Source organism: Hakea prostrata, chromosome 5, assembly GCF_041222555.1.
Source record: "Hakea prostrata isolate BN-2017 chromosome 5, UWA_Hpros_2, whole genome shotgun sequence".
Lineage (NCBI taxonomy): Eukaryota > Viridiplantae > Streptophyta > Magnoliopsida > Proteales > Proteaceae > Hakea > Hakea prostrata.
Genome location: NC_142604.1, coordinates 23,240,716 through 23,265,254, shown reverse-complemented (window position 1 = coordinate 23,265,254; position 24,539 = coordinate 23,240,716). Strand labels below are relative to the sequence as shown.

At 36.8% G+C, this 24,539-nt stretch overlaps 1 protein-coding gene across 1 annotated transcript in view; it reads right to left on the bottom strand.

The window, feature by feature from the left end:
* Nucleotides 1-18,530: 18,530 nt before the first annotated feature.
* Nucleotides 18,531-24,539, bottom strand: part of GALAK (galacturonic acid kinase) — a 78,853-nt gene continuing 72,844 nt past the window's right edge. The window contains exons 12-14 of the mRNA XM_089155066.1: nucleotides 22,284-22,353; nucleotides 22,069-22,158; nucleotides 18,531-19,584 (exon numbers count right to left, since the gene is read on the bottom strand). Coding sequence (XP_089011192.1) covers nucleotides 19,340-19,584; nucleotides 22,069-22,158; nucleotides 22,284-22,353 — 405 coding nt within the window. The 3' untranslated portion in view covers nucleotides 18,531-19,339. The remainder of the gene's footprint in view (nucleotides 19,585-22,068; nucleotides 22,159-22,283; nucleotides 22,354-24,539) is intronic.

Genomic DNA, 24,539 nt, shown 5'->3' with positions numbered 1-24,539 from the left:
CCTAAGCCTCTGGAACGAGTTAGAACTCCATTCTAATCAATTTCCTTGCATCCTTGGTTGATCCCTCGCAAGAACTCAAGTAATCTTCTTCCTCTTGCATCAAAGGTATGTCTACACTCTCTTCTTCTTCTCCATCTCTATTTTTCTTTCCTTTTTGGGCTGACATAGTAGAGAAGATGCTGCATTCTCTATTGCAAACATCTCTCTACTCATCCTTCATGATCTTCCTAAGGATTAATGGCTAATGCGATGATCTTAACCATGATCATTGCAAGCTTTTGAAGGAATCATGATCTAAATCATGATCTTGTCTTTGTTCATCTTTTGATTCAAATTCTGATCTTCTTAGATCTGTTTTATTGATCATATTAGTAGTCAATCACTGTGTTTTCTTTACAAGAGTTGTAACCTATCAATCTCTAGTTCTTTCTTCTTGATCATACCATGCTTTCTTCGAAAACCATAACTGATACATTTATGGTAAGTTTTGTTTCTTTATTTAGATTCATGTTCTTCAGTCTTAGATCTATTTTTCTTGAAGATCTATGCATGCTTTTCATGATTTCTTTATCACAATCAATGATCCATCATCCTATCATTCTTGTCCATGATTGTTACTATGAATTGTTCAAGAACCATGATTGATCTAATTATGGTAACTTTTGTTTCCTAATTTGTAACTTGAAGACTTGGTTTGATTAGTGTTTTGAAGTCCTCTATATACTAGGATACTGTCATAGTAGTTTCCCCCTTGTTTGGTACCCTTTTGAACCACCAAATTCGGTTCTTTATTCTTAAAACTCTGATTTTGTAGGCCACTGTCTCTGTTGGTCGACTGATTGGTCGACTAAGACAGTAGACCAATCCAATTGACCAATGAGTACAGCAACTCCAGATTTGGTCTGTTTTGGATGTTTTGATATCTTTCCTTCTAGGTTTCTTTCCTAATATGATATATATACTTGTTTAGGACCTTCTTGCCAAGTTTGGGAAGATTCTCCTTGATCCTTGGAGATTCTCTTCAAGTTATATAAGGTAAGGATGGTTACTTCTATAATAGCATAGATTGTGTGATTTTAGCTTCTATATTAGAATCTTTTGGATTTGTTACCATAATTAGATTCTTTTATGAATATATTACTGTTGTATTTACTTCAATTACAGTAGCATTATTTACTTGCTTTCTTTAGTTTATGAAAGTCTTTATTTGTCAACTGTATATGAGATGAATCTTATTATGGTATATTTTCTATATACTGTAAATGTGTATGATATGATTGATTTGTGATTGTGATGATTAAGTATGGTTCGGGAAGGAGAGGTGTCCTTTTGACACTTCTGTCCTTGGACAACTACGGGAATATTATGGGATGTTTCCGGAGATGCCCTCTAGACACCTTCCTAAACTGTTGGATGACATATTTAGGAATGTCTAGTAGTGTTTGGCTAGGATGTCCCGTTATGTCAGACCCTAATCGGAGGGGTATTGAGACCGAACGACCCGTGGTAGCAATGGGGATTTGTGGGCGCTCAAGACTGGTAACCAACCCGTGAGAGGACAGGAATCACATTGTGGGGGCCATTTATTGGTAGGGTTGCATATGGATAGACTCGGGCTCACGGGCGCTCAAGACCGGTAACCAACCCGTGAGGGGACGTGAGAGCTTCCCGTTTACCATATGTGGATAACCAATAGGGTTGATGAGTCCGTAGTCAGGGACTATGAGGACTCTAGTGTGAAGGATACCGGAAAGGTTCGCCAGGGGCGAGGAATGGACGTATCTTGATTTGACTTGATATAACTAAGTAGAAGACTTGCATTTGGCTAGGCTTAACCCTGACATGCGCCAATACTTAGACCAATGGTGATGTGAGAGAGCGGTGACTTAAACCCAGCCATGGAATGTCCCGAGGGATGCCGGACCCACTACCAAAAGGCGTTGTGTGATTGACCTACCCAAAGAAGTATGGTGCTATGACTTAAAGCATGTCTGCCAATAGAGACCAGCATACACAGAGTTAGATTCATACATTCATTGTTTGTCTCATACCATATTGCATTTATGTTTGTTCTGAAATCCTGCCATTTATGTTATTATGGATTTAACTGCCTTACTGGGTTTCTTTTGAAACTCACTCCTTTTGTACCATATCTGTTGTTAGACTTCTCTGCAGGTTTGGAATACGATGACGGTCCATATAAGGAAGCGCAAGGTGAAGAAGATGAAGAAGAGCCAACTGAAGATGTGGATTAGATTTCTCTTGTTTCTTCTAGACTTATCTTTTACTTTACTTGTATTAGCTTAGAGCTTTACTTAGATTTCGATCTACCTTCCGCATATGTTGTGGAGTATATTTCCGCTATACTCTACAGATGTCTTTTGATTTGGTATCTTGTTAATTCGCACTCTGATATTCTTAGTGATCCTTCTGAGATCCTTTCTTGACTTTTATTATAAATTACTTGAACATTATGATTTGTTATTGCTTTTGATTATGTTATTGTGCTAAATGGATATGATCGTTCCTAAACTTGATCTTTTGGGCTGTGGATCACTTCCCCGGGTAATCCAGATAGGGTACCGGCTGGGGGGATGTGACAGATGAGGAATATTAGGTAAGACTGCTTTGACTATGGCCTTATTCTGAAGGCTACGAACGAACTCGGGAAACTAGTGGACATTCAATTGGACATGGCAGCACTGAAATTACCTGAGGGCTCTGCAAGGATTAAGATTATGCACAATCTTAATCATCCGGTTCAACTGTATGGCCAGCTGAAGAGTTGTAGGGAAGAGTTGTCACACCATGCCCGCCGGGCCCGGTTAACCGCCTGACAACCCGTGGGTGCGAACCGTCACAGGATCCATGGTTTTAGTCTATCAACAATAATAAATACAAATACAGATAATCAATAGCAAGAATAGTGCAATAATTAATAAAAAGGTTACAGGAGTCCAAATACTCCAATAAATATCCAAGAACGAACGAAAGAGGGAAAATCAAGAATCAAAAGTAATATCGAGTTCAGTGGAAGCAAAATAAATAACTAAATAATCTTCTCTCTGGTTTTCTTTTATAAATCTAAAAACTAGTTTTCTAAATTAGCAAGTAAAGATGTCCTCCAATCTTTCTCCATACGATCATCAAAATCCTGGTAATCTGCCTTTGTCGGCCATCAATGGTTGCTAAAGGTGCACACAAGCATCTTCAGAAGGCCTCATGCTCTGCAAGTTCATGTATCACTGTCTGTGTCAACATCAGCTTCATACGAGAAATCTTTCATACGAATCATCTCCAACGTCCGACGTTGTGCAACTACCTGTACAGTTTATATAATATATACAATGAAAGGAATGAGTTCCAACGAACTCAGTAAGGAACAAGCAATTCTCATATATATGTCAATCCAATCCACGAATGCACAGATGAAATGATATGGATGGTATGCAGAAATATGAATGCTACTAAGATCTAACTATGCAAGTCTCTAACAGCTAACATGCTTTAAGATATACACCAGCCCTCCTTTGGGTAAGTCTCATCACTCTGATCCGGCAAGGACTGGTTACCTCTGTAGGGATCCTTGGCAAAGGGGTAAGTCCACACCTGGCTCTCAAACCATGGCTAGGGGTTAAGTCAACACTCTCTCACCACGACCATTGGCAATGAGTACTGGTGCATGTCGGGGTTTCTAATCCAATGCAAGTCATAATGGTAACATACTATATGGAGTCCAGATACTTCCCCTATGGCACCAACCAACTCGGTTCAGTATCCTTCCAACCTAGGAGTGAGAACCCTCACTGACTGGCTACCGCTATTGGACTCCACTCCTTAACCCTATGGTCATCCACATATTATTGGGGCGGATGCTCTCATGACTCCTCACGACACCCGGTCCATTCCTTGGACGTCCATGAGCCCAACCCTAACATATGCAACCCTAACATTACATGACCAACAGTGGACCACTGAGTCTCCGCACGGACTGGTTACCGCTATAGGATGAAACATAGTCACGTCACCATTGTCACGGGTCACCCGGCTTCAATTCCCCTGCCGAAAGGGTAATAGCATGTGGGATACCTTGCCATGCAATTCTAGACTCTCCTAAGTATGTCATCCAGTAATCATGATACGGCTAGAGGCATCGGTGAGCATGTGTCCCATACCACAGCCCTCTGATATATCCAGCCAAGATATCCCAATGGAATACCCCTTCCATCACAACTACACTACATCACTCTTTATCATATCATGAATAGTTGTGCAATATCATAAAAGATGAAGTACATTAAGGAACACCACAAACAGCGAGTATACAATAAGATTCACATGCTTTATACAATTAAAGCAAGTTATATGATCAAAGAATAGTAAATAGAACAGCTGAATCATCATGTATATGTAATTGCATATAAACAAGAATGCATGTCCTTACCTGTAATTATGTAAAATTCCTCTAACTTGAATTCCAAAAACTATTATAAGACTTTTACTTGAAACAAAGAACACCTAGGCATAAGGTTACAAGAATATATAAGAGTCAAGAGTCAAAACAAATCCAAAATCAAACTTACACAGACACTGGAAACCGGCCGGTCGCTTGAGCCGGTCTCTTAGGTTGAGCGGCCGCCACTAGTGACCGCCCCAAAAACAGAGAGTTTCAAATCCGAAACTCAGGCTTCTGATCATCCGTTTTCAATCCGGATTTCGAGTGATCATGGCCTAAGTCTCGAATCTAACACTCCTAAAGACAATAGGTGAAGGGAAAACTAACAAACATCATAAATGGATTACCCAGAAACTCTCCCCTTGACTGGATCTATCCATTAATAAATGCAGGGATTCGTTTCTGGACAAGATCTCATCAAGAACATTGGAAAGGGAGTACAACAAATCAATTGGGTAACCACTAACAAAAAGGGGATGGGTTCATATCAATCAGAGGTTAAAAAGAAGAGAATTGCAGATGGAGATTCATTACCTTAATCAGAATCACCAAGAATAGAAGAGAAAATGTTTCATATCATTAACAACACTTCAGACCTGAATCCCGCACATTTCCACAGCCGTCTAATTGCCCAAAATAGCAATCCCGAACATAATAATGCGTTAATAGGGCGAGGGATGCTATTTATAACGAACAGGGGGCAAAATAGGGCAAAACCTCGAAAACAAAACCGAGCGGTCGCTTGGTTCAATCGACCGCCACTAGCAACCGCCCCCATGTATATTCCTATACAAGGGTGCTTTGCTCATGGGGTTGATGACCAAGTACAACCTAACCCAAATGAAGACATGGGGGAGATCTTAGCGCGAAAAATCAATCTCAATAGGTCTATAACAAAGGAGTTAGGATTTCATCAAAACATATGGCTCTCATGAAAAGGTTATGATCACGGAAAGAGAGGGAATGATTGTTATCAAGAAAATAACAAGAAATCATGGGAAATCTAGTTTAGGTTAATAGAAACATTACCCATGAGGTTTCCCTCACATGGAAGGTTTCAAAAGGTTTCCAGAAAGATCATTCAAGGGTTAGGGTTAAGGTTTGAAGAATCTATTGGCTAGGGTTAAGATCATAATGATGATCATAGATCTCAAAGAATAGAATGAGATCATGGAATAGATGGTTGCAAGGATGCATCATCTTTATCCTGATCTCAATCAAGAACAAGAACGAAGAAAGAATAATTAGAAATCCTAATTAGGTTAAACATGGATCATGAAGAAAATATAGTGTGATCAAGGATAAGGAATTAGAGAATGATAGGTTACAATTTTAGTAAAGAAAACACATTGATTGGCTGTTAACAAGATCAAACTAAGGGTTCTTGGTTTGATCCAAGAGGTTAGGATTTCACCCTTTTTTTGGCTCCCAATGAAAAGGTTGAGAGCACCGGATGAAGGGAAGTAAATTGATAGCCAATAAAACAAGAAAATAAAGATGATCAAGTTTAGGTTAACACAAATATCACCCAAGGGAAAGAGAAACAAAGAATGCATAATCTGAAAAGGTGTTGGGGAGTTTCCAATAGAAAAAAGAACAAAAGGGTTTCATATATGGTTACTTCTCATGAGAGTTGGTTACCTCCCATGAGAGTTACCCATAAATAACTCTCACAAAACAACCCAAGATAGATAAAGGAACATCTCATTAGTATTTCAAAATAAATAATGGAATTAGAAAGGGTCAACCAATGAGAGAAAATAAGGTTCTCAATTAAAGTGAAAGGAAAGAAATTCAAATCATATAATTAGGGATTTACTAACAAGAATCCGTGTATCCCACGGAAAGGCTAAGGAGAATAAAGATTCACCCTTAGGGCAAAGAATTTACAATCAAGAAAGGTTTTGGGGAGGGTCCAAAGAATTAACAGAAATAAAAGGGTTCCCAATTGGTTACCCTCTCATGAAAGTTACCCAAGAATTTCCCCTCAAAATCTCACCCTTTTGGTTTCCAATGATCCAAGGAATATTAGGGATCAACTCCTCAATCATGAGGACACAAGGGAAGGTCATGGTAATAGTATGAGACCTTTCCCACAATCATAAAGATAGGTAGAAAATTCAGGGAAAGTATCATCAAGATCTTTGGTGGAATCAAATTCAAGAATCATCGTCATATGGCTTCAAGAACATAGAGTGAATTGGGGGATTGGGGGATTCACTCTAGGGCTAAAATAATTAGAAAAGAGGTCATTACAGCAGTGTAATACCCTTCTCAAAATCAGAATATCAGAAGATCAGAAGAAAGATTGAATTAAAGAAGAAACAAATTGAAAACTAACCTCTTAGAAGAGAAACCGATGAAGAAACCTGAACAGATGCTTGAGGATCTTCCTTGGCTTCGAAGGAGAGGTTCTAGGGCTCCTCCCACGTTCTCCAAGGCTTAGAAACATAGTGGGAGTGAAAAACATGGAGTTCCCCCTTTTAAATAGCACAAAGAGTTCAAGAATTACTAGGATTTTACCAAACTGACCAAACTGACCCTGTTGGTTGATTGGTCGCCAAAGAGGAAGTTCAAAGGTCTTTCCCACGCCGTCAAGAGGTTTAGAAATATAGTAGGATAGCTTACCACGAAATTAAAAGAAATAAAACTTTTTTAAAAACCTTCAAAACAGAAAATTACCAAAATGCCACTGCCTGGACAGCTTATTCAAAACAAAGGATTTAATGGGCCTAACTTCAATATTTTTGGATGGGCTTCTTTCAACACATCATACTACTTACCTAGTATGGAGGGATGTCTTCAAAACAGGTCCAACTAAGCTTTAGGTCCATCAACCAAGTTCTTCTTCACAAACGAGCAGTTCAACTCCAAATCAAATAAGGTTTCCATAAGGAAACACCATCATCAATATCCATGGGTTTTGGGTCAAATACCATATCTTCTACTGAGATGGCCCACAAAAACATCTTCCTAAGATTTTCAAAGATAGTAAAACTGAAATCACGGTCAAACTTCAAAGTCAACATTAAACAAACCCTACTTCACCCAAAATAGATAGAGTGTTCGGGCTAGATTTGGGCTGGGTGTCACAAGAGTGGGTACACGTTGAGTTAAGGTATGAGCTATATCAGATCTGTGTGCAATGTGGGAAGATCGATCACACTGCAAATCGGTGTCTGCTGGAGGTGCGCGATGATAAAAGCTTTTCAAGCCAAGAAAACATATACAGGGATCTTTTAACCCATCCTATTCGCGTCGGGAGTGCTCGGGTGCTGACTTCTTCATGCCTGGAATGTCTCTTTCAGCTCCCACCTTTGGTTAACAGTGAAGTTAAAAGGGATAGGAGGATGTCGTTGTGATAAGGCAGGAAGTTGTTGGAGTGACACTGGAAGTCGTCGGGTGGAAGATGATAAAGGGAGTTACTCTCGAAGAATTAGCAAAGCTCTTCCACTACAAGTGGATGCAAGTCTTTTGGAGTGCGGAAATGGTGATGCAAGGAATGTTGAGTTAGATAAAATGAAGGCCAGGAAACTCTCAAATGTTTCTGGAATGAAAAAGAAAGATGCGATAATGATGTCTGATAAGCTACCAAAAAAGGGAAAGTTACTGGGATAGAAACATCCTTAAACCATGAAATAGTGAATCCGGTGGCCATGGAGGAAGATGAATCAGGTAATAAGCAGATACAATTCTTAGAGTTTACTGAAGATCCTCAAAGCTTCAACATTGATGATCTTCTTAATTTGAATGGTGGGGAACTAAAGATGTTACTCGCGGTCCACAGTCGGTTGATGGGCTTTCAGGGGAACTACCTTAGGGCGAACAGCAAGGTTCTGGGGAAGAAATGAGTGGGGAAAAGGAAAACCCAGCTACGGTTTTCGGTCCTCAGTTGAAAGAAAAATTGGAATTGATTCTTACTCGGGTGGAGCAATTGGAAAGAGTTTCAATTCAGACCTTAAACACGCAATCTGTAACCTTGGTTTCTAAATGTGATTGTCCAATGTTCGAGAAAAAAATGAGCTGCTAGAAGGGAAATCTAAGATCTCTACCTGTGATGCTCAAACACAAACCGAGCCACCGGATGCTTTTGCTGAAAATGAAGTTCATAAAGCGAGTGAAGAAATGACCGTGTTTGATGAAGGGTCTCATATGGAAATTAGGATGGAAGACCAACCCATTATTACGATCCCTGAAACTCGCAAAAGTCGAAGGACCTCTCCGGATTACATGCAACTACAACCATTGGATCGCTTCAACCTGTTCTTTGACTCTCTGATGCTGGAATCCATGGATCCCAATAATCTTTTATGGTCAATCTGGGGATCTGTCAAGGCCCGTTATCTTCTTAATCCTCATCCTATTGTACCAATACGACAGCTGGACCCAAATCAACAAGTTCCTCAGAGTGTGTTTCAGAATATAATGGTGGAACCGGTAGTTGGCACCCCTCAGGTTTTCCCATATCACAAATACTCTGAATTTTTCAATTTCTGCGTTGTTCTACTTATCTCTATACTTTCTATTTTCATGAGTTGGCTGCGTAAACTTCACCTTGTCTCTAGAAATAGGTTTTTTGCTTGAGTTGTGGTTTGTTTCAATAGCTTGTATGCTCGAATGTCTATTTTAGCTTCTTTCCTGCTCTAGTGTAATCTATTTGAGGTTTCACCTTTTATGTTTAGATTAATAATATATATTAAGTTTCTTTCTTTCCAATCCGTGTTGAGGTGGAAGCAAATCACTGATTTGAGGCAATTTCTCGTTATTCTATATTATCTTGGTTGCATAATGAAAATCTTAGTTTGGAATGTGAGGGGCATTAATGGAAGTTTTACTCAATGGTGCCTAGGGAAATTGATCAAGAAACATAACCCAACCTTTAATTTTTTTGTGTGAAACTAAGTGCAAGGATCATCATATGTTTGTTTTGGAGAAGAAAAAGCTCTTTCAGGGGTTTGATATTGTTAAACATGAAGATAGCCGGGGGACTAGAGGACTGAAGGGGGGTTTGGTTGTGTTAGCCACTTCAGGCATTCAAACACAGTTAATCCATCCTGATTCATCTTCAATCTTTATCCGAATTCAGTTGAGTACTTGCTACGTGGTGGTTGGGTTTATCTATGCCCCCCCCCCCCCCACAATGTAAGGACCAAAACTGTTTTGGGGAATGTTAGGATCCGTTTTACAAACTATCCAAGACCCTTTTATCCTTTTGGGAGACTTTAATGAGCTTTTGAATGCAAATGAGAAAATGGGGGGGGGGTACCTTTAAATCTTCGGGGGCTCAATCTAATCTTAAAAAAATTTTGATTGATGAACAATTGCTGGAATGGGTAGCACCAGGGTGTCCTTTCACTTGGACTAATAGACAAGCTCCACCTAAGCTTGTTAGGGAGAGATTAGATAGAGCCTTCTCTTCCTCGTCTTGGGTTGGTTTTTTTCCCAATCCTAGAATTACCAAGTTACCGGCGATAGGGTCTGATCACAATCCCCTGCTTTTGGAACCATCACCTAATCCTTGTCATGAAAAGAAACTCTTTCACTTTCAAAATGCTTGGCTATCCCATCCTAATTTCATTTCGGATTGTCGGATTGCCTGGGAAGAAAACACTAGAACTTCATTTCCCGGGAAGATTAGCAAATTTATCGCGATTTTGCAAAATTGGAATAGTTTTGTCTTCGGTAGAGTGGATAATTTGTTTCATAGAATCTCTCTAGAAATCGAGGTGTTGGAGAATGAGAGGAATCTGGACTGGCAACTGATCCAACATTAAAAACAACAGTTGGATTGGGCTTTGAAAGGCGAAGAGATGTTTTGGTTTCAGAAATCTAGAGGTAAGTATATCTCGGATGGTGATCAAAACACGAGATTTTATCATTTATCAAGCAAAATAAATCTCCATCAAAGGAAAATTGAGACACTTTGGGATCATGGAAATTGTTATTCTAATTAAAGGGATATTGCGGGAGTTTTCGCGGAATACATGAAAAATATATATCAATCCCCGAATTCGTTGGACCCTGACTTTGTTAAATGTCTCTTTCCCTCTATTCAAGAGGATTTAGGGGGCCTTGCAACAATTCTGGACGATCAAGAGGTAAGAGATGATGTGTTCTCGCTTGGCCCGTTTAAGGCTCCAGTAGTGGATGGGTTTAATGGCTTTTTCTTTCATAAATTTTGGGATATAATCAACAGTGAAGTGAGTAATTTTGTCAAATCCTTCTTTCTAAATGAGTATCTATCTCTGAGTGTTAATCATACTTTGTTATGCTTCATTCCCAAGAAGGCTAATCCAAAGGAAGTGTCCCACTTTAGGCCTATAAATCTATGTAATGTTTCTTATAAAATCATAGCTAAAATTTTGGCCAAAAGATTGAAACCTCTTCTTCCTAACTTTATTTCACCAAATCAAGGAGCTTTTGTGGCAAATCGACAAATCACGGATAATGTTATCATAGCTCATGAGAATTTTCATTTTATGAAAAATTCTCACTCTAAGAAGGGCTTTCTTGCCCTAAAGCTAGACATGTCCAAAGCTTATGATAGAGCGGATAGAAATATCATTATTAAACTCTTTCAGTTCCTTGGGTTTGATGAAAAATGGTGTTCCCTTGTCAAAGCTCTTATCTCTTCACCATCCTTTTCAATTAAACTGAATGGGTCTCCCTATCATTTATTTGAAGGGCATAGAGGATTGAGACAAGGCTGCCCCTTGAGTCCTTACTTGTTTCTTTTGGTTATGGAGGTTTTATCTCGTTTACTTGATGAGTACAGGAATCTGAATCTTTTGAGTAGCATAAAATTGGGACGTGGGGCACCAGAAATCTCACATCTCTTCTTCGCGGATGATACGTTTCTTTTTTGTAAAGCCGACACGGAAGAAGTACTTGCTTTAAAAGCAATACTAGAACTTTTCTCCGACTTGACAGGACAAGAAATTAATTTTGAAAAAAGCGGGGCCTATTTCAATCTATTTCAGTCGAAGTGTCTCTAGCACAGATAGACACAGATTACTGGCAATTTTGCAAGTTCCAGAAATCAAAAAGGAAACTACTTACTTGGGAACAATGCTGCTAGTAGGAAGAGGAAAAACAAGGTTACTTCAACCTGTTTTGGCTAGGATGACAAGAAAGATGGCTGGATGGAAAGCAAATAACCTTACATTTGCGGGGAGAGGCGTTCTTATGCAGTATGCAATCCAATCAATGGCTCTGTATCAAATGCAATGCATAAGATACCCAAAATCTATGTGTGCAAAAATAGATGCCATCTAAAGAAAGTTCTGGAATGGGAAGCCCGGGAAGCAGAGGCAGTTGAACATGATTTCTGGGGAAAAGTATTGTCAACCAAAACACAAGGGGGGTTTGGGATTCAAGAGAATGGAGGATTACAACTTAGCTTTATTACTTAAACAAGGATGGCGATTGCTGACGCAACCACAAGCATTATGGGTTAGAATCTTGAAGGCTTGGTACTTCAAAAACTCATCCATTTTTTACCCAAAGGTGGGAAAGAAGAGGGTTCATGGACATGGAATAGTATCTCAAGCATACTCCCACAACTCAAAAACTTAGTGCGTCGGCAGGTAGGTAACGGAACACAGACTGCGTTCTGGTTCGATCCTTGGTTACCACACCAACATGCGATGCTTACAAATATCCAAGACCTAACAGTGAGGGAAAGGCAAATTAAGGTTGCAGAAGCATGCGATGATCCACAAATCATTGAAAGGGAGGTGTCCTCTATCCTTATTAATCCCATCCCCAATATACATCAACATTTTGTTTTGTCTGAGAGGGATGATGTCTGGGTATCTCGATTATCCCCAAATCAGGGAAATGCATGGTGGAAGTTTATGTGGAAAATACCAATCCATCCTAAATTTATAGTTTTTTTTTTGGCGGGCATTAAATGATGGATTACCAGTTAGAGCTAAGATAGCTCACTGGAATCATATCCAACCTGAGTCCGTTTTGTGTGGACACAAAAATGAAACTATTTGGCATATTCTAATTTCATGTGATTGGTCAAAAAGAATCCATGCGGCTGGGACATTAGGTTTGAGAACTGAGTTTTGGAGCGATACTTCGATGTTGAGTATGTGTCAAAACACTCAGCGTCAATTAGATAGACCAACGGCAACATGTTTTTTCTCTAATTTCATAATCACGTGTTATTTTATTTGGCATGCTGGGAACTCAATGGTGTTTTCACATAAAATTCCCGACCCAAGGGTACTTCTTTCTAGTATTAATAATTGGGTTAGAACTTCACTTAACCAAAAAGGAATTGAAGAAAACCCAGATCGTTCTCTTGTTAATTCAAGTAATAATATGATAGAACCGATATGGGTTGTAGGAAGTGTATGTGACTGTATACCAATTAATACTAATGTTGTATTAATGTGTGCAGGGGCTCTTAACCAACGGATGAATTTGGTAGGATGGAGCATGGGGATTGCAGTCGATTGACATATAATATCCATCAATTTTGGCAAGATAAACAATGAAGATACACTTGAAGGAACACTTGAAGACTGCACAAAGGAATCAAAGCTGTGTAGGATATTGGAATTCAAGTAGGAGAAGTTTGGACTAATCAGTGGAAACTAGCACATATCCTACCTAAACCCAGTACATCTTTTTGGCCTCTATCTGTAATAGATAAGACTACAATTAGCTAACATAACACAAGCTATCAGGTTTGATGTATTCCCATCCCCTGAGCTTCAGCAATGGTTTAGTAATTTAGCTCTAACAACTATCTCTGTAGGCTTTGAAAATATTGACCTACAATCCTATTTATGTAACTGCTTTTAAGTAATATAACTTTTTTCTTCTCATAAAAAAAAAGTAGAAAAAAAGTAGAAAAAAGAAATATAAAACTCTAGACTTATTAGGAAACATAATCCTATTATAATTAGAAAACCTCAGTCCATGTTTTCAACAATGTTCCAATTACTCCACCACAATATGAAAATCTTGAACACATAACTTTTCATAAAACTCCAAAAGAGGTTAAGGTACCTAATATAATGAAGAAATCTTGTTTAGTTATGTCACTACAGGAAAAAGAAGTAATAGAAAAGATATAATTGTCAACAACATTTTCTTTATAATATTATTATTGAAATAATGAAATAAGATGAGGATCATGAACTTAAATCTAATGATGAATGTAAGTGAATAAATGATTGGCCAAAATGGAAAGACGCAATTCAAACAGAATTGAATTCGCTTGAAAAAGTAAAGTTTTTGGACCTATAGTTCAAACATTTGAAGGTATAAAGCCAATGGGAGTATAAATGAATTTTGAAGTGAAAATGAAATGAGAAAAGAATGAAATCGTGATATATAAAACATGAACCATAGAAAAATAATTTTTGCTAAGGTCGAGCATTGATTATATGGAAATATATTCTCTTATGGTGGATGCAATCACCTTCGTATATCTTATTGGTCCGGCAGTACATAAAAAATTTGACATGTGTTTAATGGATATTATTATAGCCTATTTATATAGCTCACTCGAGTGTAAAATTTATATGAAAATCCCTAAATTATTCAAAATACTTAAAGCACATAAAATTCTTCGAAAAATTTGTTCAAGAAGGCTTCAAAAATCATTGTATGGATTAAAACAATTAGGGCATATATGGTTTAACCACCTTAGTGAATATTTATTAAATGAAGAGTATAAAAATGATCCAATTTATTATTATGCCTTTATTAAAGGATATAGATCTACTTTGTTATAATAAGTATACATATTGATATTATTGAAACTTCTAAAGAATTTCCAAAAGCTATAGACTTTTTGAAGAAAATTAAAATGAAAGATATTGAAAAAATAGAGTTTTGTTTAAGCTTGAAAATTGATCATTTGACAAATAGAATATTCGTTCATCAATCAACTTCTATATAAAAAGTTTTGAAGCGGTTTTACAGGAATATAATACATCCATTGAGTACCCTGATAGTTGTGAGATTGTTCGATATAAATATATATTCATTTTGATCCCAAGAAAACAATAAAGAACTTTTTTGTCCTAAAGTATCATATCTCAATGCCATTGGGGCATTAATGTATCTTACTAATAGTATACAACCGGATATAATATTTTCTGCAAATCTATTAGCAAGATTTGGTTCTCTTTACATGAAGAACTAAAATGATATTAAACATATATTTCGATACATTTGAGGTACTATTGATATGAGATTATTTAATTCAAATGGATGTGAAATCAATTTACGTAAGGATAATTACTGTTGCCCCCTTGTACTTTGATTTTATTACTACTTTATCTCCTGTACTTTTTAAAATTACTATTCCAACCTTTAACTTTGTCTACAATTATTAATGCCTCCTACCGTTAAGCTCTATCAGCTTACTGATGATGTGGCATCTATATATATTTTTCAAAATCCCAAAAATAACCCTGCAATTATCTTTTTACTTATTTGCTCTTTTTTTTAAGTTATAATACTACCCTTTAATAGGAAAAAAACAACTTTAATTTCACTTTTCTTTTTTAAAAAGAAACCACCAAATAAAGGAAAGATGTGATTTTTTTTTCTCTAAAAATAAATCACCAAATAAAGGAAAGATGTAATTAAATAGAAACAAAAATATTAAGAAATATCAAATTTAATTCAAAGCTAAAACTTGAAATTCACCTAATATATGCTGACCATTATGTATGTTACCAAAATTTCTATCAATTAGATCTTATAGGTTAATTTGTTTGTCAAACTTCCATCATGGTGATTATGAAAAATTTAAGTGGAATGTGAAAGTTTCAACAATCATAAGTATGTGGTTCCACCAAATCCAAAACCAATTCTAAAATATAAGATTTTAAGGATATAATTGACATGCAATATAGTTTCTATAAATTATATAATATACGTTACCAAATTTTCTATCAATTAGATCTTATACGTTAATTTGTTTGTCAAACTTCCATCATGGTGATTATGAAAAATTTTAGTGGAATGTGAAAGTTTCAACAATCATAAGTATGTGGTTCCACCAAATCCAAAACTAATTCTAAAATATAAGATTTTAAGGATATAATTGACATGCAATAGTTTCTATAAATGAGGGTAATGCCATATTTTTACTTCTTAATTTTAAGGGCAAAATAGACATTTCAAATTTGATGTTAACAGCCACTTAACACCATTAGAAGTGAGGGGGGCAATAGTAATTTCACAAAGAAGGGGGTTTGATTAGTAATAAAATCAAAGTATAAGGGGGCAATAGTAATTATCCCATTTACTTATTATGTAGATGAAAGATGTTTATTAGATCCACAGAAAGTTAGGTCTCAAACAAACTATTTATTTATAAGTGGAAGTACAACTATTTTATGCCATTCAACAAAACAAATTATAGCTGCGACATCTTTAAATCTTGCAGAGATAATGATGATTCATGAAGTAAGTCGAGAACATATTTGGTTAAGATCAATGACTCAACACATTCAAGAAACATGTGATCTTCCATTAGAAAAAATGGTTTTAATAATATTATATGAAGATAATGCTGCATGCATAGCTCAATTGAAGGGATGATACATCAAAGGAGATAGAACCAAACATACGAAACATATTTTATCGAAATTCTTCACTCATGATCTTCAAGAAATTGGTGAATCGATATTCATTAAATTTGTTCAAGTAATAATTTGACAGATTTATTTACTAGGCATGCTTACTTAAAATTTTAAAAAGCTAATATATGAGATTGGGATGCGTGTTTAAAGATATTTAATGATGTTATCATCAGGGAGGAGTAAAATACGTGTTGCACTTTTTGTCCCTTCACCAAGGTTTTATTTCACTGGATTTTCTTTGTAAAGTTTTTAATGAGACAGTTAGTAAGACATATTATTTAAATATGTATACTCTTTTTCCTTCACTAAGATTTTTTTCCTACAAAGTTTCTTCTTAGTAATGTTTTAATGAGGTACATTATCTATTGATGAATATCAAAGAGAGAGTGTTATAAATAATATTGATTATGCATGTCCATCAGCCCTAAAGAAATAGTATTTCCAAATGAAAATCTCAGTTACCTTATTGTGCAATCTTGGAGATTCACGTTCTTATACTAACTGAAGATTAAAACAATGCATTCTTCCATGTCAAGATCATTTTATTGTGTACAAGAATCATATATTGTATTTCTTTGTGGACTTTGATATTTTTATATCAGAAAATACGCTACTTTTACTATAAATATGTAATGCACATAATTTAATAGAGGAGTTGAATTCATCTTGTCTTAATTTTATTCCTTATCTTTAATATATTTTTCTATTTTATAACAATATTCTTTTTTTAATAGAGAAGTTGATTACACAAGTTGGGCCTTGTATTTTACTTACAAGAATTCTTTAGTTTTCAAAACACATTTACATCAAACTATAAATAGGGGATATTTCCCCTAGGTAACTTGATAAGAACCCATATTCGGTTTTAACCATTAACTCAATTCAATCCTTCTCTCACTCTACATTCACATACCTCACATACCATACATTCATATTAGGTTTAGGTATGTGATTTACCTCTTTCTAATGCCAAAAGGAGATCCATCTATTTTATTAGGGAAGTTGACTGTTGTGATCTAATTTTGTTTTCATTAAAATGAGATTATAGGTATCATCCCTAGGACCCCATCCAATGAGAAACTTTTTGATTTTACCATCCCTAGGGATCACTATTTTAACAATAATCCTACATTATATGTGAGAAGTCATGCATGGAAAAACTGTAGTTATTTGGACATTTTCTCCTTTACTGCTACCTTCTAAGGGCATATTAACAGTTACCGAGTTACAGATGGATGCTTTGGCCAAACATCTATCCATGTTTCTCTATTAATGTTTTTCCAGAGGACAGAAGTCAATAGAATGACTTTCTACCAAAAATGGTTGAGGATGGAAAGCTTATTAGTTCACTATTTAAAAGATGGTAAGCAGTTGATTGTTGAAGCAGATAATTTAGCAGTTAGTTAGATGTGTAGGAACGCACAGGGTTTCATCCAATACAATATTGTAGAGTAGCTAGTTTTTAGTTTTAATGGGTTTCATGAAAGTAAACTTGATGGAGGGGGGGGGGAATAGGTTGAGAATTGAGACTAGTGGATTCTACTTGTTCTCACAATTAATTACTAATTATAAACTAAAATAAACAAATAGAAATAAGACACCATGATTTATTGTGGTTCAACTGAATCTATGTACATTCACTTCTATATCTTAGGAGGATCTTGTCAACTATTATGTCCCTTTCAGTACAGTGGATGGGAATCTCTTGATCAAGGTAAGAGTACCTTTAGAAAAATCCGTGATTCTAGGAGAGAGCACTCGAATAAAAAATAAGAATTAAAAAAAATATATATTATAAATACCTCAGGGTATGGCACAAACCCTTTTGACAGATGTGGGTATGCACCTGGTGGTCTTCAAAACTCCAACAATCTACTTTGAGATCAACACACCAGCCTTCTTGAGAAAGGGAATGAACATCTAAAGAGATTTTGGATTTTATGGTGACAAAATTGTTAGAGATGAAGCACAATTACGAAGGTGACAATAGCTTTGGAATTCGGACTTTGCTTGACCATCAAGCCAGCCGTCAGATCAGAATTTCGGTTGAAATTTTGATCTCGACTGAGATTTCGGATCTGACAGTTTGAAATCTCCGCTTAAATGCACGTGACCCAAGCAAAATTATTAGAATTCATGCCATTGTAAGCTAGCTGGCTCAAGGATTGATTCACGGTTGACTTTGGTATCGAATGTGGTCTGGCGGCCAATTAAGAGGTTCCAGCTGTACGTATGAGGCCTTTGGAGCTTTGATCGTCGATTAGGCCATTTCAACTCATGGTCAGGGTCAGCTAGCACTCAATCCGTGGACCTTTTTTTTGGGCTTTCTAAAAATATATTCAATTTCCTGACTTAATAGATCCCTTTACCCACGTAATTAATTTGTGAAATAAAAGGAAAAAAAAAAAAAAAAGACTTTTATCCTCTTCCTAGTTCCTTTACTCCTATAAGAACATGTGATGCTAAACAAATGGTAGTTGATGCAATTACTGTAGCTGCCAATCTCTTTCAGATGGTGGGGACATCAGTAAAACCAAGGTTTCACCACAAAAACTTCAGAATTAGGCTTAACTGTTTAAGAATTAGGTATTCATAATTTCATGTTTCTGGTTACTGAATGCTTGCAAGTTAGGGATGTGATGTTTTAAGTTCAAGGTTAAGAATTTATGGCAATTTCAAGCAAAGCTGTTATGAACCTAGTCTATGGGAATGGGTAATAAGAGGGTTTGTTTGTAAGGGATTAATTGGGGTTGGATACCATGTTGAGAATAGGTCACATTAGGGATTATTAGGGGTAGAAAGGGTCGAGCTAATGGGGTGATAGCCCTAGACTATAAATGTAATAGGGTAAGGTGTTTTGAGTAACGAAGAATGTTATCCTCAATAATCTCTTAATTTCCCTCTCTGTACCTCTTTTTCCTCATCAATTGTTAATCTTCTACTTGCTGTTCTTCTACCTCTGAACTTCTCTGAGTCTGAGATACATGTACGTAACAAAAGCTCATAGCAATATTGACAAAAGAAGGAAATGCAATCTTAAGATTAAATGAATCAGCGTTCTTTCGCTCTTAAATATATAATGAATGGGTAGTTCTATTGTGAAAATTGGGATCTCAGATTCTTACTATATCAATCCCAACCCCACATAGAAAACGAATATAGATACCAAAGAACAATATAACATCTGATCACATTAGTTTGAGTTGAGTCTTTTGACTGACTTAGGTTGAATGCAAATACCTTATGCAATGAACACATTACATCAAATTATGTGAGCACCGTCACCTGCTTCGCAGATCACTACGGCATTTTCTTGGTTGAGCTGATTTGCCAAATTGGGTTGTCGCTCTTTATACTCCTTCCTCACAGTCAAAGCAGCTTCTACTGCTTTATCAGCCTCTACAAATGCAAGACAGCAACCTCTGAATCCAGCACCACTGAACCGTACCCCCAGCACACCAGGAGTAGCCAGAATAATATTATATAGCTGTATCAATGGCTCACAACCTGAATTCCGTAATTTCATAAAATAAAATGAGTTGATATTCATACAGAGGTATACAAATAGTACAATGGCACACACAAAGAGCATGGTGAGAATAAAAAATTGAACTATTAGATCTATTTGCTGACGCTTTTTAAATGCTTCATTGTTTGGCCTCAAATAGAGCTTGATTGGAAGGCGAGGATCCATGTAACCGATTCCATTTAGGTGGGACAAGGGTTCTTGTTGTTTTTGAATGCTTCATTATTCAGAATGTATTAGAAGCTTGAACAGACAGAACCATGCAACAACAGGGAAGCATCTAAAGAAACTTTATTAAATTTAGTTTTAACAAAAGGAAAAGAAAGGCAAAAACAATGGGTAGGAGGAGATTAAAGATTGCTAGAACCTACCTACAAATATAGAAATGAGTGAAAGTTGGATACATCAATTCATAATTCTTACTTGGCCTCTCTTTCTTTTCATTTTTTCTAATGGGTGTTGGGAAGAGGGTGGGGGGAGTGAGAACTGGGGTTATGGACAAGAAGAACAGACAAGATAAACCCCATATTTGATAAAGAGTTACAGAGCTTTCTCTAGGTTAAAAAGAATGTACTGAAAAAGGATTGCATATGCAGTGTGGGGCAGGTTGGACTTCAAGTGTCTGTAGAAGATATATACAAATAAGTAAGAAATTGTTGATTTCTTTTTCTAGACAGGTGAAAGTGATATTGAGTTATAAAACTGAAATTATATAACTGAAACCATATTTTATTTTTCTTTCTATTTACAATGATGCGTTAGCAATTACATGAACTGTGCAGAGAAAGACTCAGGTCAGGTTTTATTTATGTTTTGGATTGACTAAAAACAGGAAAGTGATTGGTAGAGAAATCACAGTTTCTGAGCCCAGCGTTTGGCAAGGAACGACAAAATATAAGTGAATGAGATGTGGTCCAAAAAGCTATATGGTATATTTGTCAAAGTGTCTAGGTGGACCAAGGCAATTACAGGGGGGCCAGATTACTAAACCAAGGTAAAAAGGCATCCCCTAGTCAAAACCAGCAAACACAGCTAGAGAAAAGCACCTGGATGCCAATGCAGCAGTATCAACCTGATCCGTTGAACACTATGCATTGAGGCATGATTAGATCACAAACAGCATGCTTCCTGAGTTCTCTGCAGACAATCATTTTATGCTTGTGAATGGAAGGAGAAGATGACTTATATTAAGAGGGTTGCCAAAGAAGTTTTGGAGGAATCTAACTAAGGCTAAGATTCAGGCCCTTAGAGAAACTTGATGGTGGGATATGGAGGTACAAATAGCCATCCAGACCAAGAAAGAGACATTTAATGCATGTCAACATGCTAAAGAAACAGAAGAATAAAAGAGGAACATGAGTCTAGAACTGAGGCTAAAAGGATAGTCGGATGGCTAGGGAGAGGAAATAAGAGGAGCTCTACCTCAATCTAAACACGAATGAAGGAGAAAAGGCAATCTCCGAAGTAACTAAATTAAGAAAAACAAGGAGTAGAGAATCAGAAGAGGTAATATGTATCAAAAGTAGGATGGAAGACTGTTGGTAAGGGCTAAGGATGCTATCATGCAATGGGATGAGTATATTTGTGAGCATGATGGAGATAATTTAGAAGCGACAGAATCAAGTAACTGTATTAATCATCTGAACACCACTTTTCAAAGATATAAACAAAAGATTGGGGTGGGGTGGTTGAAGTTAAAGAAGCCTTTAAAGAAAGATGAGAATAGCAAGCCACCATGTCTGAATGAGATCCCAATAGACGTATGGAAGACCTTAAGAGTTTCTGAGGTTTAATTGGTTAACTAAGTTATCTAATAACATTATTAACACAAGGAAAATGCCAGATTGCAGCTCACTGTAGAAAAATAACAGTGATTTCCAGAGTTGCTATAACTAATGCATAAAACTAATGAGTCATACTATGAAACTTTGGGACAAGGCGATTGAAGCCTATCTGAGAATAGAGATGCATACATTGTAGAACCACTATGGTTTTGTCTTCCGAGGAAGTTCATGGAAAAGTAGACCTAGAAAGAACCTCCACATTGTGTTAAGTGACTTGGAGAAAGGAGAAATCATATGATAGAGTTCCTAGAGATTTAGTTTTGCATGTGCTTGCAAAGAGAGGGGTGTTTAATTCCCCGTCTACTTTTTTTCCCTTGAGATGTTATCCACTTAATAAATAAATCAGACCCTCATCATCAATGAGAAGTCCAACCATTTTCTCTGTTCTGATTCCAAATTCCTATTATTTAAATGGTTGCATGAAGCCAACACCAACAGGTACATAAACAAGGATGAGTGACATTATTTTGGAATAACACCTTTAAATCCAATCCCAAGCGGCTAAAATTCACCTTAGTTGAGCTGGGTTGAGATACCCATTTGTTTTACCTTTCTGAGAAAAATAAAGTCTCCCTTTCCTAGTAATGTAAGTAATGATAAAAATAGTAACTTGAATATTACCACACTCATAGTTCTCAATGGAACTTAAGCCAGAAGCTGAAATGAGTTTTCCGAATTCCTCTATGTCGTCGCGTGCCCATGCTTCAACTCCTGAGATTTAGACAATTGAAGAATGAAGACCAAATTCTTGGTAAGTGAAGCATGAAACCAAAAAATTTGGCCCAAAACAATATTACATGGGACCGTAACAAGGAATTTCAGACACAGGATAAGACCTTTTGTAACCCGCATATTCTCTGAAAAATAATGTTCGGCTCTCCTAGCTAAATTCAATTCTAATTTGTCCTGTAAAGAGAAAGAAAGAGAAGAGGATTAAAAATGCAAGTGAAATTCACAAAGAAATGCCGGGACATATAACATTATATATAATGTACAAATTCCAATTTCCTAATTTATGTTAGTGTCATAAATTAGTATGTGATATTTATTCCAAGAGTCTAGAACAACCCCATCTTTATCCTCAAGTGAGAGGAATCATACTCCACAATCAGACCAAACCTTAATGAGGTTACTCTCCCCCCCCCCCCCCCCAAAAAAAAAAAAAAAAAAAATAATAATAATAATAATTTAATTAGAGAGAAGTCCTGTTGTGAGTTTGTGATTAATCACTATACTTAATATGTAACTTATCGAGCATAAAAGTTTTGTATCAAGAACCTGTTGGTATCACCTATACATTCAGCTTAGTGCACCAAAGATCATCAGACTAACTTTCGATGCTCTTTTTTTTCTTCAGCAATATTTCAAGCTTAATTTTTTGAGAGATGAGGTTAACCCATTTAATGGAATGACATAAATTGTAAACTGAAAAGATGTGAATCTCAAGGAAAATTGGAGATGATGCCACTTTTGAATTCTTCCATGAAAATGGATCCAGAGTAGCAAGCCACAGGGATAAAATCTAAGAAAAAAGAAAGTTTTTACATGCAAACCCCAACCCCCAAAAAAACTTTACACACCTTACAATTAGGCCCATTAAGGACCATTTACAATTAATTTCTAGAATTCAAAAATAAATTTCCAACATGACCAAAATGCCCCTTAACTTAAACCCTATTCAAAGTTGAACCTTACACATAGAAGAGGGTGAAGGGGGAATACCTTCACCATCTTCTTCCCCATCCTTTCCCCTCTCTCTTTCCTTCGTTCCACATGACAACCCCCTCCCTCCACCTCCATCACTGGCAACCAACCACCCCTAATACTAGGTTCTTCATTTCCCAAGGGCCACGTTATTGTTTGTGATGGGTGACGATGACACAGTTCATAACAGAGAACCTGCTAACGGTTTTTTTGAAATACGACCACAATCAGTTTTATTACATAGGGAGCTCGTCCAAGAGCCATTTGCAAAACATTTTCTTCTCAAACACCGTGGCTTAAGGTGGAGAGGTTTTGCCATTAGTCACCCACTGGCAAAAGGTTCAGGAGAGCATGCAAGATAAGTGTATACCGAGATACCCACCGTTGTAAGGCTCTGATGATCGAATTCATGCTTGCATGGCTGAGCTCGGTGTTTCACTCACCAATGAGGTCAGGTTCCATCCAGTGAGTTTCTTGCTTCTCTTTCTTAAATCGTCTGGCATGTCCGTTGGCGGGTCTTGTATTGCAGTTGAACAGAACTTCTAAGATTTCTTCCTCAAAATCCATGTGGGCTAATGTGAACCATTTTCTCAGGCAGTTCGATGTTTATGGAAACTTGTATGGGTTACTAGCATGTAGTATCACATCCAGTAACACCATTAGTGGCCCTGCATCAACTTGATGTGGTGGAACCCATCTTTCCAAATGCGACTCGACTTGAAGCATTGCTGGGGCTGATGGTGCCAATGAAGCTGCACTTGCAGGGTAGGAGGGGGTTGCCAGAGATGGAGGGAGCAGGTTGTCCATTGGGAATTAAAGAAGATGGGTGAAGAGATCTTTGGAAATTGAAGAAGATGGAAAAGGGTAACTATTCAGCCATCTCCTTAAAGTAAGAGTTTAAATAAGACATAGGGCTGAGGGGAGAACAGGAATTTCATTTAGTATTCTTAATATATTTATTTATTGAGGGTAAAAATGGTAATCTCCCTCAGCCATTAATAGTCAAAGTGTAGGATTCTACTAGGAGTCCAATTAGAGTTTGTATAGGAGTTAAATTAGAATTTGTATTCTTGTGAAATTCTATTCCTTGTAATAGTCTACTTTCCACTTAATTATAAATAGAGGGCTTGAGATCATGGATCAATAAGCCATTCTACCAATTTTATATTTCTCAACATGGCATCAGAGCCTAAGTTCGATTAGGGAAGAAAAAGAGAAAAAAATCTTGGTGAGGAAAACCTACCTCCATTACCGTCAACCATCGCCCTTTTTTTTTTTTTTTTTTTTTTTCTTTGAAAAAGAAAAAATAAGAGAAGAAGTACCATCACCGCTGCAATTATACCATCACCGCTTCATCTCTTATCGAGCCAGAAGCCACCATCGTAATT